Consider the following 18,089-nt stretch of genomic DNA (forward strand, 5'->3'; position numbering starts at 1 on the left):
TTATTCAGTTTGAATGTCAATTCCTTGTCCAACATTACTCCCTCTCTAGCATTGTTTTCCAGTAGTCTGATATCCACTCTTGCTTCTCTTTTACACTTTATATGTCCGAAGAAACTTTTCATGTCCGCTTCAATATTATTGGCTAGCTTACTTTCCTATTCCATCTTTACCTTAATGACTTTTCTCATTGCCTTCTGTTGGTTTTTAAAAACTTGCCCCTAATTCTCTTAAACTTCCCATCATTTTTGCTCTATTATATGTCCTCTTTGGTTTTTATGTTGGCTTTAACTTCTCTTGTTAACTATGGTTGTGTCATCTTTCCTTTTTCAGTACCTCCTCTTTGGGATATATATATCCTATGCCTTCTGAATTGCTTCCAGAAATTTCAGACTTTGCTGCTCTGCCCTCATCCCTGCCTGTGTTCTTTTCCAATCAATTCTGGCCAACTCCTCTCGTGCCTAAGCAATTCCCTTTACTCCTCTGTAATACTGATACATTTGGCTTTAGCTTCTCCTTCTCAAATTTCAGGGTGAATTCAATCATATGATCACTTGCCCCTAAGGGATCTTTTACTGTCAGCCCTCATTAATCAATTCTGGTTCATTGCATAACACCCAGTCCAGAATAGCTGATCCCCTAGTGGACTCGTCCTCCATTTAGAATTCTTCTTCATCTTTGGGATGTATTTATCCTGCATTTTCTGAATTGCCCCCAGCATCTTCAGCCATTGTTGTCCTACCATTATCCCTGCTATGTCCCCTTCCAGTCAACATTGGCTAGCTCTTCCCTCATGCTCTGTAATTCCCTTTATTCCACTGTAGTACTGATATATCTGACTTCACCTTCTCTGTCTCTCAAACTGCAGAGTGAATTCTATCTTATGACCACTGGCTCCTAAGGGTTACTTTACCTTAAACTCTCGAGTGTTCATGAGGTGACACTGATTTGATAACAGACCACAGCGAATTTTGTATTAGTAATTCCACTATCAGAGCAATGAGGAAAAGTCTCAAACTGTAATCCTCTGCAGTTAATAGCACTTTTCATTGTTTGTGCAATTCTATCATGCAACAGCACAACTGTTTTCAGTATTTCTGTTTTGCTGTTCCAGTTCCATATGTCAAGAAGTCAGAAAAATTACGACATAATAAAAGTCCATTCAGCCCACGTCCTTGCCAAAGTAAAGTCGCCTGATCTATCCCCTCTTTCCATTTCCAGGTCCAAAGTCGTGCAACTATAGATCTCCAAGCAAACATCCAAGTACTTAAATATGAGGAAAAATTTATCTCTACCACCATACGATCAGTCCCACTCTCTTGCCTTGTCCCCCGGATAAGAGTAGCAAGAGTTTTGGACTGATTGTATGAAAAAGTTCTCAACTCGCCAGATCCTACCATTTATTTTGTATCTATGCCCGTGGTTTTAAATACTTAGATAAGGTGTATCAATCTTTGTTGTTTATCTACCCAGGCCCCTTATAATTTTATGCATATCATTTTAGGCCTCCATTCAACCCCAGTATGAAGAGCTACAGCCAAAGTATTGTTTCTTCATATCTAAAATATTCAAATTCTGGCAAGTTGTTTTTTTGCATCCTCCCTAGTAATGTGACCAAAGCTTTATTCAACACTCGGTGCTCTATGCTGTTCTAGCATCACTTCTCTGGTTTTGTATTGTATGTTGTGGCTGAGAAAAGGAAAACATCTTGCTAAGCTGTTAACTCTCTCAAGGTAACACAAGTGAGCCGTCCTGATCTTATACTCTTCCTGATGAAGTACCTGATGGCTCTGGTGGTTGGCATCCCATCCGTGTTCTGGGTCGGCAGCAAGAAAACCTGTTTTGAATGGGCCAGCTTCTTCCATGGGCGCAAGAAGAAAGAGTGAGTTTGCTCCTGTCATTTGTCAACCTTTTTATCAACCAAGAAATGGCAGCATCAGAAACAAGCTCTGTGTGTGTGTGTGTGTGTGTGTGTGTGTGTGTGTGTGTACTTACACTTACTTCCTCCAGTCACCTTAAAATTTGCCCCTTGTATTAGTCTTTTCAGCTATGGGATAAAGTCACTGGGTATCCGTTCAACCTATGCCTCTTATCATTTTGTACACTTTTAGATACTAGCAATACCCAGTTTATTTTTTAAATGCACCTTGCCATATTCTTTATGACAATGAATAAGACCATTTGGCCCATAGTCTATCATTTCAGAGACCAATCTAGTTTCTAATTTCCCCTGTAATTATTCCCACTTTCTGATCAGTTCTACCATCATCATATACTTCAGACAAATTACAGAGCGGTCAGTTAAACTACCAACCCACATTTGTTTGGGATGTTGAAGAAACTGGAGGAAGTCCACACAATATGATGGGCCAGGATTAAATCTGGGTTGCTGGAGCTGTAAGTCAGCATCACAGTTAGGTATGGCACTTTGGTTATCCTTGATTAGGAATGTAACACACTCAATTAAATGCAGTTCATTAATTCTCTGTAAATCAATTTCTGAATCATCCACTATTGCTGGAGCAGCTAATAATAGAAATGGAGCCTCACTCAATCATTTGAGTTGCTGAAAGGGTTCTTAGATTTGACCTTCACTTATGTGCAGTGAGCTCACATATAATTAATCCATAGAGCTACTGAAGCAGGGCTGAAACAACTCCAGAGCCTGTTAACTCAATCCAGGAATCAGGTCAGATGTACTTGGAAACTTAGAATATTTTCTGTTCTAGAGTCATTAAGATACTGGTGAACAAACATGCACTGTGAAATATTTTAGCTTTCAACAATTTTGAGAAGGTGGAGGCAAATACGACTGAGGCATTGAAGAGGCTCTTGGATAAGCAGATGAATGTGCGAGGAATAGAAGAAAATGGGCCTTGTATCGGCGGAAGGGATTAACACAGAAACACAGAAAACCTAAAGCACAATACAGGCCCTTCGGCCCACAAAGCTGTGCCGAACATGTCCTTACCTTAGAAATTACCTTGGGTTACCCACAGCCCTCTATTTTTCTGAGCTCCATGTACCTGTCCAGGAGCCTCTTAAAAGACCCTATCGTATCCGCCTCCACCAATGTCACGGCAGCCCATTCCACACACTCACCACTCTCTGCGTTTTAAAAAAAAACTTACCCCTGACATCTCCTCTGCACCTACTTCTAAGCATCTTAAAACTGTGCCCTCTCGTGCTAGCCATTTCAGCCCTGGGAAAAAGCCTGTCACTATCCACATGATCAATGCCTCTCATCAGGTCACCTCTCATCCTCCGTCGCTCCAAGGAAAAAAGGCCGAGATTACTCAACCTATTCTCATAAGGCATGCTTCCCAATCCAGGCAACATCCTTGTAAATCTCCTCTGCACCCTTTCTATAATTTCCACATCCTTCCTATAGTGAGGCGACCAGAACGGAGCAAAGTACTCCAAGTGGGGTCTGACCAGGGTCCTATATGGCTGCAACATTACCTCGTAGCTCCTAAACTCAATCCCACGATTGATGAAGGCCAATGCACTGTATGCTTTCATAACCATAGAATCAACCTGCTCAGCAGCTTTGAGTGTCCTATGGACTCAGACACCAAGATCCCGCTGATCCTCCACACTACCAAGAGTCTTACCATTAATACTATATTCTGCCATCATATTTGACCTACCAAAATGAACCACCTCACACTTATCTGGGTTGAAAGCCATCTGCCACTTCTCAACCCAGTTTTGCATCCTATCAATGTCCCGCTGTAAACTCTGACAGCCCTCCACACTATCCATAACACCTCCAACCTGTCATCAGCAAATTTACTAATCCATCCCTCCACTTCTTCATCCAGGTCATCTATAAAAATCATGAAGAGTAGGGGTCCCAGAACAGATCCCTGAGGCACATCACTGGTGACCAGTCTCCATGCAGAATATGACCCATCTACAACCACTCTTTGCCTTCTGTGAGCGAGCCAGTTCCAGATCCACAAAGCAATGTCCCCTTGGATCCCATGCCTCCTCCTCCTCCTTCTTCTTCATGTGCCTTGCGTGTTACATGCTTGGGCGATCATGGCTCTGTCCATCGAACAATCCCTTGCAGTATCAATGATATCACACACACATGCCTCCTTACTTTCTCAATAAGCCATGCTTGGGGTACCTTGTTAGATGCTTTGCTGAAATCCATATACACTACAATCTACTGCTCTACCTTCATCAATGTGTTTAGTCACATCCTCAAAAAATACAGTCAGGCTCATAAGGCATGATGTGCTTTTGACAAAGCCATGCTGACTATTCCTAATATTATGCCTTGCCAAATGTTCATACATCCTGCCTTTCAGGATCTTCTCCATCAACTTATCAACCACTGAAGTAAGTCTCACTGGTCTATAATTTCCTGGGCTATCTCTACTCCCTTCCTTGAATAATGCAACAACATCCGCAACCCTCCAATCCTCTGGAACCTCTCCCGTCCCCATTGATGATGCAAAGATCATTGCCAGAGGCTCAGCAATCTCCTCCCTCGCTTCCCACAGTAGCCTGGGGTACATCTCGTCCAGTCCCGGTGACTTATCCAACTCAATGCTTTCCAAAAGCACCAGCACATCCTCTTTCTTAATATGTACATGTTCATGCTTTTCAGTCCACTGTAAGTCATCCCTATAATCGCCAAGTTCCTTTTCCGTAGTGAATACTGAAGCAAAGTGTTCATTAAGTATCTCTGCTATCTCCTCCGGTTCCATACACACTTCTCCACTGTCACACTTGAAAGGTCCTATTCTTTCACCTCTTATCCTCTTGCTCTTTGCACACTTGTAGAATGCCTTGGGGTTTTCCTTAATCCTGTCCGCCAAGGCCTTCTCATGTTCCCTTCCGGCTCTCCTAATTTCTTTCTTAAGCTCCTTCCTACTAGCCTTATAATCTTCAAGATCTCTATCATTACCTAGTTTTTTGAACCTTTCGTAAGCTTTTCTTTTCTTCTTGACAAGATTTACAACAGCCTTTGTACACCATGGTTCCTGTACTCAATCATCCTTTCCCTGTCTCATTGGAACATACTTATGCAGAACTCCACACAAATATCCCCTGAATGTTTGCCACATTTCTTCCGTACATTCCCTCCGTACATTTCCCTGAGAACATCTGTTCCCAATTTATGCTTCCAAGTTCCAGCCTGATAGCCTCATATTTCCCCTTACTCCAATTAAACGCTTTTCTAACTTGTCTGTTCCTATCCCTCTCCAGTGCTGTGGTAAAGGCGACAGAATTGTGATCACTACGTCCAAAATGTTCTCCCACTGAGAGACTTGACACCTGACCAGGTTCATTTCCCAATACCAGATCAAGTACAGCCTCTCCTCTTGTAGGCTTATCTACATGTGGTGTCAAGAAACCGTCTTGAACACACCTAACAAACTCCACCGCATCTAAACCCCTCGCTCTAGGGACATGCCAGTCGATATTTGGGAAATTAAAATCTCCCACCATGACAACCCTGTCATTGTTACACCTTTCCAAAATCTGTCTCCCTACCTGCGCCTCGATGTCTCTGTTACTATTAGGTGGTCTATATATTAAAAAAAAGCACCCAGTGGAGTTATTGACCCCTTCCTATTCCTAACTTCCACCCACAGAGACACTGTAGACAATCCCTGTATGTCTTCCTCCTTTTCTGCAGCCGTGACACTATCTCTGAACAACAGTGCCACGCCCCTCACCTCTTTTGCCTCTCTCTCTGTCCTTTCTAAAACATCTGAAGCCTGGCGCTCTAAATAACCATTTCTGTCCCTGAGCCATTCAAGTGTCTGTAATGGCCACAACATCATAACTCCAAGTACTGATCCATGCTCTAAGCTCATCCGCTTTGTTCATAATACATTGCATTAAAATAGATGCATCTCAAACCATCAGTCTGAGCACGTCCCTTCTCTATCACCTGCCTATCCTCCCTCTCACACTGTCTCCAAGCTTTCTCTATTTATGAGTCAACCGCCTCATCCTCCCGTCTCTTCAGTTTGGTTCCCATCCCCCAGCAATTCTAGTTTAAACTCTCCCCAGTAGCCTTGGCAAACCTTCCCACCAGGATAGTGGTCCCCCTGGGATTCAGGTGCAACCCCTTTTGTACAGGTCACTCCTGCCCCAAAAGAGGTCCCAATGCCAGAAATCTGAATCCCTGACCTCTGCTCAAATCTGTCAGCCATGTATTTATCCTCCACCTCACTCTATTCCTATAGTCACTGTCACGTGGCACAAGCAGTAATCCCGAGATGACTACCTTTGTGGTCCTGCTTTTAGGACCTCCTCCCTTTTCCTGCCTATGTCATTGGTACCAAAATGTACCACGACCTCTGGCTGTTCTCCTTCCTACTTCAGGATATCATGGACGCGATCAGAAACATCCCAGACCCTGGCACCTGGGAGGCAAACTACCATCCGTGCTTCTTTCCTGCGTCCACAGAATTGCCTATCTGACCCCCTAATTATAGAGTCCCCTATCACTGCTGCCATCCTCTTCCTTTCCCTACCCTTCTGAGCCAAATGGCCAGACTCTGTGTCAAAGGTGCGGCCACTGTTGCTTCCCCCAGGTTGCCCATCTCTCCCCCCCCCCCCAACAGTACTTATTGTCAAGGGGTACTGCCACAGGGGTGCTCTCTAGTATCTGACCCCTGGCCTTCCCTCTCCTGATTGTTACCCTTTATCTGTCTCCCCAGGCCCCAGTGTGACTATCAGCCTATAGCTCCTATCTGTCACTTCATCATTTTCCTGACCCAGACAAAGGTCATTGAGCTGCATCTCCAGTTCGCTCGCACGGTCCCTCAGGAGCTGCAGCTTGACGCACCTGGCGCAGATGTGACCGTCTGGGAGGCTGGGAGTCACCCGGATTTCCTACATCTGACACCGAACACAGAACACCGGCCTCGCACACATTCTTCCTGTCTGTATTCTACACAGATAACCTATCTTGCTTCGACCTGTTATCGCCAAAGCCTTCCTACTCTACCTCTCTGTACTCTGTGCTTGCTCTATAAAGCTGTCTCCTTTTAAACTCTTCTCGCTGTTCTCACTGGCTGACGTCCACGCACTTGCGCAGTCGTGCCCCGATTAAACTACTGAAGAATTAACCGTCTCCTTTTAAACTCTTCTCGCTGTTCTCACTGGCTGATGTCCTTGTGCTTGCACAGTCGTTCCCCAAACATTATAGGGGATTAGTTGGCATTTGATTACTAATTTAATTAGTTCGGCACAACGTTGTGGGCCAGAGAGCCTGTTCATACACTGTGCTGTGTCTGTGTTGTAACACAATTTGTAAGAGTTCCAGTGAAGCAGTTTCACCCAAATTAGCATTAGTCCTTGCTTCAGTTTAGAATTGAGGGTGGGAGGAGGAGGTAGACAGTGTGGGGAATTTTTTTAAATTTAGAGATACAGCACAGTAACAATGAGCCCACGTCCGATTACACCCATGTGACCAAATAACCTACCAACCTGTAAGTCTTTAGAATGTGGGAGGAAATATGAGGACTAGGAGGAAACCCACTTTTCCAGATCCTTTGTGTAAGGAGATGTCCTCTCTAAAATGTTCTGGGATCTGCATTACCCTTTCCAAAATGAGTATGTCTAGTGGTAAAACTCCTCACTGTTAAAACAGTAAAAGCTATCTGGATTTCAAAAGTTTACAAAAGTCAAAATTGGTTGGGGGTATGGTGGGGTTGCAAGAGTGAACAGAAGTTTTAGAAACATAGAAAACCTACAGCACAGTACAGGCCCTTCGGCCCACAAAGTTGTGCTGAAATTACTAGGTTTACCCATAGCCCTCTATTTTTCTAAGCTCCATGTACCTATCCAAAAGTCTCTTAAAAGACCCTATGGTATCCGCCTCTACCACCGTCACCGGCAGCCCATTCCACGAATAAAAGTTTTATTTTATTTATTCTTATTATTTATTTATTTATTATGTAGTTTATTTACTTTTTATTTAGAGATGTAGCACAGTCACAGGCCTTTCTGGCCCAACAGGCCCACATTACCCGACTGCACCCATGTAACCAATTAATCTACTGACCAGCACGTCTTTGGAGTGTGGGAGGAAACCCATGTGGACGTGGGGAGAACATATAAACTCCTTACAGACAGCAGCAGAATTGAACCCAGGTCATGAGTGCTGTAAAAACATTTTTGCTGCTGCCCTACCATGTTACCCATTGTTTTTGCCATTGCCTATAAGGAGTTTGTACCTTCTCCGTGGGAATGCATGGGTTTTCCTCACACAATCCCTCATTCCAAGGACGTGCAGGTTATTAGTTTAATGGGTCATATGGGTACATGGGTGTAATTTGGTGGCACAGGCTCGTTGGGCCCAAAGGGCCTGTTACCGTGCTGTATCTGTAAATAAAAATTAATAGGTTATAAATATCAAGATTTGCTGATATATCCAAAAATAGTTGCTCCTAGAATTTTCTCCTCTTTAATTGGGTTCCAAATTAATTCTAGATACCCGTCTTTTTCAATTTCAGTTCTGTTAATGAGAGCTGCCAAGTTTTGCAGGAACCAGAGTTTGCGCAGTCTCTGCTAAGAGATCCAAACACCCCCATCATCCGTAAGTCTCGAGGCACCTCCACCCAAGGAACGTCCACACATGCCTCTTCCCAGCAACTGGCCATGGATGATCAGAGGAGCAAGGCTGGCAGTGTCCACAGTAAGCTCAGCAGTTATCACGGCAGCCTTCACAGGTCGCGGGACGGCAGGTGAGTTAATCGATAGAAACACCACAGCAAACCAGAGAATCAGATTACCATTTGGAATTTCTAAGTTGGATTTCTTTTTGTATAGCTGATGTTGAGTTTCACATTATTGAAACTATTCAGTAATATTGTTTGATATTTTATGTTAAGATAATAAGGTTTGCTAGGGAAGGGCTCAGAAGGGCAGGCTGTGTTGTAAATAGCTTAATTTCTTACACAGAGAACTGTTGGATCCCAATGCTTTTGTGATCCTAAGGTTCTTCAGAAGTCAAAAATAGGGCATAAAACTTGTTGCTTAAGGTCATTTCATTAAATGTTACAAGAGCAAGAAGAAGCATTGAGAAAACAAAGACTAGACTGAAAGTAGCTGTGTTCCTCTTGTACAAGATTTGAGATAACAGCAAATTCCAGTGTTAATTATTAACCTATAAAATAGCTGGAGTGAAGTGGTGTGTCACCTGCGACTGAAAACTAAGTAGTGTCTAAAAATACAGAAGAAATTATATCACTAATGGAAGACTCACTGAACAATTACATGTATGTAGATGATTATATGAAAATGAAAGCAAGTATTCGAAAGCTACAAGAAAAATAATTTATACCCAATCCAAAGAACATACTGTAGATATATATTTATATTTTTAAGGAAATGTATCAATTATAGCTTGAAGGAAGCTATGAGTTTCAACAAAAGGTTTTCTCAGTGCTTGGCTTTAAGCCTTTTCCATGGGTACTTCCTGTTAAATGGACTGAGTGTGGAGGAACAAAGGGATCTGGGAGTTCAGATGCATAATTCCCTCAAAGTGGCGTCACAGGTAGACAGGGTTGAAAGAAGGCTTTTGGCATCCTGGCATTCATAAATCAAAGTATTGAGTATAGGAGTTGGGATGTTATGGTGAGGTTGTGTAAGACATTGGTGAGGCCAAATTTAGAGTATTGTGTGCAGTCCTGGTCACCTAACTATAGGAAGGATATCAGTAAGATTAAAAGAGTGCAGAGAAGATTTACTGGGATGTTGCCAGGTCTTCAGGAGTTGAGTTACAGGGAAAGATTGAACAGGTTAGGACTTTATTCTTTGGAGCGTAGAAGAATGAGGGGGGAGAGATAAATATGAGAAGACATGGCTTTAGGGTGAAAGGGGAAAAGATTAGGGGGAACGAGCTGCCATCTGACGTGGTAAATGCCTTAAGTTTTAAGAATAAATTGGATAGATACACGGATAGGAGAGGTCTGGAGGGTTATGGACTGGGTGCAGGTCAATGGGACTAGCGGAATAAAGTTTCGGCACAGACTAGAAGGGCAGAATAGCCTGTTTTCTGTGCTGTAGTGTTCTATGGTTCTATGGTAATTGTGGAGGTAGAATTTAAAGTACAGTATTGTTTAAAAACGTGCTAACTAATCTCAATGCAAATTGCAAGATAGCGGAACTGAGTTTATATCGATTGTGAAAGATTGAACCGATTGTGACTGCTCTTTAAAGGTGTGTAAACAGAGGGTGAGATCATTAAGTTTCGAGGTTGGTAAGGTAAACACAGAAGGTATTCTCACATCCAAGACAAGGAGCTATAAATAAGATAGTTACAAATAAATGCAAATAAGAAATGAAACTGAGGAACTCACTACCCCAAGAAGGGTTGAGGTGATAGAACAGAGGCTAGATAAACATAAGGGAGAAAGTAATAGTACAATATGTTCTCTGGTTGGATAAAGGATAGAAGGACACAATATTTTGTAGACAATGATAATTAAACAAGTATGGTTACCCATTGCATTTAAGTCAAAGTTCAGCAATGGTAGAACATTTGTATTATATTCAGAAATATGAAGAAGACAACTAGGTGGGATGAGTGTTATGGGAGCAAACTGCGGTGAAGTTTTTAATTTTTGTTCTAGATTCCAGCATCTGCAATCTCTTTAGTCTAGCATTATAAGAAAGATGTTTTGCAGAGAGGAAGCTATGGAGAAAGATTGAAACACTATAGTAAGTTTTTTTTTAAATCATTTTTTAACTCTCCATATTTGCATCATGATAAATGGATGTAGAGCCTCAGATCCATGACCCTGACAGAGGAAATAAGGCCATAAGACAAAGGAGCAGAGGTCGGCCATTCAGCCCATCGAGTCTGCAGCGCCATTTTATCATGAGCTGATCCATTCCCCAATTTAGTCCCACTCCCCCGCCTTCTCACCATAACCTTTGATGCCCTGGCTACTCAGATACCTATCAATTTCTGCCTTAAATACACCCAATGACTTGGCCTCCACTGCCGCCCGTGGCAACAAATTCCATAGATTCACCAACCTCTGGCTAAAAAAATTTCTTCGCATCTCTGTTCTGAATGGGCGCCCTTCAATCCTTAAGTCATGCCCTCTCGTACTAGACTCCTCCACCATGGGAAACAACTTTGCCACATCCACTCTGTCCATGCCTTTCAACATTCGAAATGTTTCTATGAGGTCCCCCCTCATTCTTCTAAACTCCAAGGAATACAGTCCAAGAGTGGACAAATGTTCCTCATATGTTAACCCTCTCATTCCCGGAATCATTCTAGTGAATCTTCTCTGTACCCTCTCCAACGTCAGCACATCCTTTCTTAAATAAGGAGACCAAAACTGCCCACAGTACTCCAAGTGAGGTCTTACCAGCACCTTATAGAGCCTCAACATCACATCCTTGCTCCTATACTCTATTCCTCTAGAAATGAATGCCAACATTGCATTCGCCTTCTTCACCGCCGACTCAACCTGGAGGTTAACCTTAAGGGTATCCTGTACGAGGACTCCCAAGTCCCGTTGCATCTCAGAACTTTGAATTCTCTCCCCATTTAAATAATAGTCTGCCCGTTTATTTCTTCTGCCAAAGTGCATAACCATACACTTTCCAACATCGTATTTCATTTGCCACTTCTTTGCCCATTCTTCCAATCTATCCAAGTCTCTCTGCAAACTCTCTGTTTCCTCAGCACTACCAGCCCCTCCACCTATCTTAGTACCATCAGCAATCTTAGCCACAAAGCCACCTATTCCATAATCCAAATGGTTGATGTACAACGTAAAAAGTAGCAGCCCCAACACGGACCCCCTGTGGAACACTGCAGGTAACCGGCAGCCAACCAGAATAGGATACCTTTTATTCCCACTCTCTGTTTCCTGCCAATCAGCCAACGCCCTATCCACGTATGTAACTTCCCCGTAATTCCATCCACTGCATCTCCTTTGTCTAGCCTTCTTGTAATTTCCTCAAAAAATTGTAATAGGTTTGTCAGGCAGGATTTTCCTTTAAGGAAACCATGCTGAGTTCTGCCTATCTTGTCATATGCCTCCAGGTACTCCATAGTCTCATCCTTGACAGTCGACTCCAACAACTTCCCAACCACCGATGTCAAGTTAATAGGTCTATAAGTTCCTTTTTGCTTCCTTGCCCTCTTCTTAAATAGCGGAGTGACATTTGCAATCTTCCAGTCCTCTGGAACCATGCCAGAATCTATCGACTTTTGAAAGATCATCGCTAATGCCTCTGCAATCTCCACAGCTACTTCCTTCAGAACACGAGGGTGCATTCCATCTGGTCTGGGACATTTACCTACCTTTACACTATTCAGCTTCCTGAGTACTTTCTCTGTCGTAATTGTGACTGCGCACACTTCTCTTTCCTGCCACCCTTGAGTGTCCGGTATACCGCTGATGTCTTCCTCAGTGAAGACTGATGCAAAATACTCGTTCAGTTCCTCCGCCATCTCCTTATCTCCCATTACAATTTCTCCAGCATCATTTTCTATCGGTCCAATATCTACTCTCACCTGTCTTACTCTTTATATACTTGAAAAAGCTTTTAGTATCCTCTTTGATATTATTTGCTAGTTTCCTTTCATAGTTCATCTTTTCCCTCTTAATGACCTTCTTAGTTTCCTTTTGTAAGCTTTGAAAAACTTCCCATCCTCTGTCTTCCCACTAATTTTTGCTTCCTTGTATGCCCTCTCCTTTGCTTTAACTTTGGCTTTGACTTCTCTTGTCAGCCACGGTTTCATCCTTTTTCCATTTGAAAATTTCTTCTTTTTTGGAATATACCTGTCCTGCACCTTCCTCACTTCTCGCATAAACTCTAGCCACTGCTGCTCTGCTGTCCTTCCCACCAGTGTCCCTTTCCAGTCAACTTTGGCCAGTTCCTCTCTCATGCCACTATAATTTCCTTTACTCCACTGAAATACCGACACATCAGATTTCGGCTTCTCCTTTTCAAATTTCACGGTGAACTCAATCATGTTATGATCACTGCCTCCTAAGGGTTCCTTCACCTCAATCTCTCTAATCACCTCCGGTTCATTACACAGTACCCAATCCAGTACAGCCGATCCCCTAGTGGGCTCAACAACAAGCTGTTCTAAAAAGCCATCTTACAGACATTCTACAAATTCTCTCTCTTGAGATCCAGTGCCGACCTGATTTTCCCAATCCACTCGCATGTTAAAATCCCCCACAATTATCATAATACTGCCCTTCTGACAAGCCTTTTCTATTTCCTGTTGTAATTTGTAGTCCACATCACTGCAGCTGTTTGGAGGCCTGTATATAACTGCCATCAGGGTCCTTTTACCCCCGCAATTGCTTAGCTCAACCCATAACGATTCTGCACCTTTCGATCCTACGTCACCTCTTTCTAATGATTTAATATCATTTCTTACCCATAAAGCCACACCACCCCCTCTGCCTACCTGCCTGTCCTTCCGATACACCGTGTGTCCTTAGACGTTCACCTCCCAGAGATAGGCATCCTTTAGTCACGTCTCAGTGATGGCCACAATATCATACCTGCCAATCTGTAGCTGTACAACAAGATCATCCACCTTATTCCTTATGCTACGTGCATTTAAGTATAACACCTTAAGACCAGTATTTGGTACTTTTTGCTTTGATTGCACTGCAACTCATCCCAATGGCTACAAATTTGCCCCATCACCTGCCTGTCTTTCCTGACATCTTTAATGCTCACTATCTTAGATTTATTTCTGTTTTCCCCTTCCTCTGCTCTATCATTCCAGTTTCCATCCCCCTGCCAAATTAGTTTAAACCCTCCCTAACAGCTCTATTAAACCTTCCTGCCAGGATATTGGTCCCTTCGGGTTCAGGTGTAACCTGTCCATTTTGAGCAGGTCATACTTCCCCCAGGAGAGATCCCAGTGATCCAAGAATCTGAAGCCCTGCCTCCTGCACCAGTTTCTCAGCCACGCATTCATCTACCTGATCCTACTTTTCTTGCCCTCGCTAGCACGTGGAACAGGTAGCAATCCCGAGATTACTACCCTGGAGGTCCTGCTTCTCAGCTTCCTTCCTAACTCCTGGAAATCTCTCTTCAGGACCTCCTCCCTTATATCTATGTCATTGATACCAACATGTAGCAAGATAACTGGCTGCTCGCCCCCTCCCCGCAGAATATTCTGGACCTGATCTGAGACATCCTGTACCCTGGCACCTGGGAGGCAACACACCATGCGGGTATCTCTATCGGGCTCACAGAACCTCCTGTCTGTTCCCCTGACTATGGAATCCCCTATGACTACCGCATTCCTCTTCTCCCTCCTTCCCTCCTGCATAACAGCGCCAGGCTCAGTGCCAGAGACCCGGTAACCGTGGGCGTCCCCTGTCAGGTTATCCCCCTCAACAGCATCCAGAACAAGATATTTGTTGCTGAGGGGGACAGCCACAGGGGTGCTCACCACTATCCGGGCATTTTCCTTCCCTCTCCTGACAGTCACCCAGTTTTCTGACCCCTGTAGCCTAGGGATGACTACCTCCCTGTAGCTCCTGTCTATCATCTCTTCACTTTCTCTATTAAGCAGTAGGTCATCAAGCTGCAGCTCCAGATTCCTGACACGGTCTCTGAGGAGCTGCATCTCGGTGCACCTGGTGCAGACATGGCCATCGGAGGCTGGAGGTCTCCCAGGATTCCCACATCTGACAGTCTGAACAAAGCACTCACCCTGCAGGCATGCTATCTAATTCTACAGGAATGAAACAGGAAAAATAAGTCTACTCACCCACGTACCTCGACAAACAGATGAACTTTTTAAACCGTTAGCTCGTACCGTTAGCTGTGAGAGCCCTGCTGTTCCTGTCTGTCCGGGCCGATTCGCCAAGGGGAAGAAAGAGAGTTGCTGCCAAAAATATAGGCCAAACCTACATTGGATTACTTTGTCAGTAATTGTGGTATCTAATTTGTACGTTGAAGATTGTGAAAAGGAATAAATTGTGAAAGCTTAAGGAGAATATTAGCTGGGATTCAGAAGTTTAGTTTATAGTTGCAAGAAAAAGTTCATGAACCCTTTGCAATTACCTGGTTTTCTACACTAGTTACTCATAAAATGTGGCCTGATCTTCATCTAAGTCACAATAATAGACAAACACAATCTGTCTAGACTAATAACACACAAACAATTGTATTTTTCATGTCTTTATTGGACACATTGTTCAATTATTCACATTCGAGGCTGGAAGAATTATGTGAACCCTTGTATCCAATAACAGGTAAAAACTCCTTTAGCAGCAATAACCTCCTGTAGCTGCTGATCAGACTTACACAATGGCAAGGAGGAATTTTAGACCATTCCTTCATACAAAACTGTTTCAGTTCATCAATATTTTTGAGATATGTTGCATGAACAGCCTTCTTCAGGTCATGCCACAGCATCTCAATTGGGTTAAGGTCTAGACTCTGACTTGGCCATTGCAAAACATGAATTTTCTTCTCCTTAAACCTTTCTGTTGTTGATTTGTGTTTTGGATCATTGTCTTGTTTCATCATCCAACTTCTATTAAGCTTCACATAACTGACCGCTACCCTGACATTCTCCTGTAAAATGTCTTGATACAATTTTGAATTCATTGTTCCCACAATTATTGCAAGCTGTTCAGGCCCTGAGGCAGCAAAGCAGCCTCAACCATGATGCTCCTTTCACTATGATTCACACAGTTCGGATAAGGTGTTGGTGTGCAGTGCCCTGTTTCCTCCAAACACAGCAGTGTGCATTTCTACCGGAACATTCAACATTTGTCTCATCTGTCCACAGAACATTGTCCCAGAAGCATTATGGAACATCCAGGTGGTCTGTCACAAACTTAAGACATGCAGCAATGCTGTTTTTGGTGAACAGTGGTTTCCTCCATGGTGACCTTCCATGATCACCATTCTTGTTCAGTGTTTTTCTTATAGTTGACACATGAACAGAGACTTTAGCAAGTTCTAGAGTTTTCTGCAGGACTTTTGCTGTTACCTTTGTGTTCTTTTTCGCTTCCTTCAGCATTGCATGTTGTGCTGTCAGTGTGATCTTTGCAGGACACCCACTCTAGGGAGAGTAGCAACAGTGCTGAATTTCCTCTATTTGTAGGCGATTTCTCTAACAGTGAACCGATGAACACTCAGGTCTTTAGAAATGCTTTTGTAGCCTTTTCCAGCTTCATGCATCTCTACAGTTCTTCTAAGGTCCTCTAGAAGTTCTTTTGGTTGAGGCATGATGCACATAAACAGATCTTTCTTGAGAAGAACAGTCTCTGTCAGTAACCTGACTTTGTGTGTCTTTTTGTATAGAGCAAAGCACCTCAACAACCCACATCTCCAATCTCATCTCATTGATTGGAACACCTGACTCCAAATAGCTTTTAGAAACATAGAAAACCTACAGCACAATACAGGCCCTTCAGCCCACAATGCTGTGCCGAACATGTACTTACTTTAGAAATTACCCATAGCCCTCTATTTTTCGAAGCTCCATGTACCTATCCAGGAGTCTCTCAAAAGACCCTATCATATCTGTCTCCAGTACCGTCACCGGCGGCCCATTCCAAGCACTCACCACTCTCTGCATTAAAAAAACTTACCCCTAACATCTACCCTGTACTTACTTCCAAGCACCTTAAAACTGTGCCCTCTCGTGATAGCTATTTCAGCCCTGGGAAAAAGCCTCTTGACTATCCACATGATCAATGAATCTCATCTTATACACCTCTATCAGGTCACCTTTCATCCTTCGTTGCTCCAAGGAGAAAAGGCAGAGTTCACTCAACCTGTTCTCATAAGGCATGCTCCCCAATCCAGGCAACATCCTTGTAAACCTCCTCTGCACCCTTTCTATAGATTCCACATCCGTCCTGCAGTGAGGTGACCAGAAATGAGCACAGTACTCCAAGTGGGTCTGACCAGGGTCCTATATAGCTGTAACATTACCTCTTGGCTGTTATGCTCAATCCCATGGTTGATGAAGGCCAATGCACCATATGCTTTCTTAACTACAGAGACAACCTGCACAGCACCTTTGAGTATCCTATGGACTTGGACCCCAGGATCCCTCTGATCCTCCACACTACCAAGAGTCTGACAATTAATACTATATTCTGCCATCATATTTGACCTATGAAAATGACCCACCTCACACTTATCTGGGTTGAACTTCACCTGCCACTTCTCAGCCCAGTTTTGCATCCTATCGATGTCCCACTGTAACCTCTGGCAGCCCTCCACACTATCCACAATGCACCCAACCTTTGTGTCATCAGCAAATTTACTAACCCATCCCTCCACTTCCTCATCCAGGTCGCTTATGAAAATCATGAAGAGAAAGGGTCCCAGAACAGATCCCTGAGGCACACCACTGGTCACCAACCTCCATGCAGAATATGACCCGTCTACAACCACTCTTTGCCTTCTGTGGGCAAGCCAATTCTGGATCCACAAACCAAGGTCCCATGGATCCCATGCCTCCTTACTTTCTCAATAAGCCTTGCATAGGGTACCTGAAATCCATAAACATCATATCTACTGCTCTGCCTTCATCAATGTGTTTAGTGACGTCCTCAAAAAATTTAATCAGGCTCATAAGGCACGACCTGGCTTTGACAAAGCCATGCTGACTGTTCCTGATCAGATTATGCCTCTCCAAAGTATTCATAAATCCTGCCTTTCAGGATCTTCTCCATCAACTTACCAAACACTGAAGTAAGACTCACTGGTCTATATTTTCCTGGGCTATCTCTACTCCCTTTCTTGAATAAGGGAACAACATCTGCAATCCTCCAATCCTCCAGAAGCTCTCCTGTTGCCATTGATGATGCAAAGATCATTGCCAGAGGCTCAGCAATCTCCTTCCTCGCCTCCCACGGTAGCCTGGAGAACATTTTGTCCGGTCCCGGAGACTTATCCAACTTGATGCTTTCGGAAAGCTCCAGCACATCTTCTTTCTTAATGTCTGTATGCACAAGCTATTCAATCCACTGTAAGTCATCCCTATAATTGCCAAGATCCTTTTCTATAGTGGAAACTGAAGCGAAGTGTTCATTCAGTACCTTTGCTATCTCCTCCAGTTCCATACACACTTTTCCACTGTC

General features: G+C 43.5%; 1 protein-coding gene across 4 annotated transcripts in view; it reads left to right on the forward strand.

Moving 5' to 3' along the window:
• The window catches only part of LOC134341470 (frizzled-3-like), a 99,868-nt gene that overhangs the window by 75,854 nt on the left and 5,925 nt on the right, over positions 1–18,089 (forward strand). For all 4 annotated transcript variants that reach the window (XM_063039347.1, XM_063039341.1, XM_063039332.1 and 1 more), the window contains 2 exons: positions 1,731–1,879; positions 8,487–8,717. In XM_063039347.1, the coding sequence (XP_062895417.1) occupies positions 1,731–1,879; positions 8,487–8,717 (380 nt within the window). The remainder of the gene's footprint in view (positions 1–1,730; positions 1,880–8,486; positions 8,718–18,089) is intronic.

This window comes from Mobula hypostoma, chromosome 2, assembly GCF_963921235.1.
Source record: "Mobula hypostoma chromosome 2, sMobHyp1.1, whole genome shotgun sequence".
Taxonomy (NCBI): domain Eukaryota; kingdom Metazoa; phylum Chordata; class Chondrichthyes; order Myliobatiformes; family Myliobatidae; genus Mobula; species Mobula hypostoma.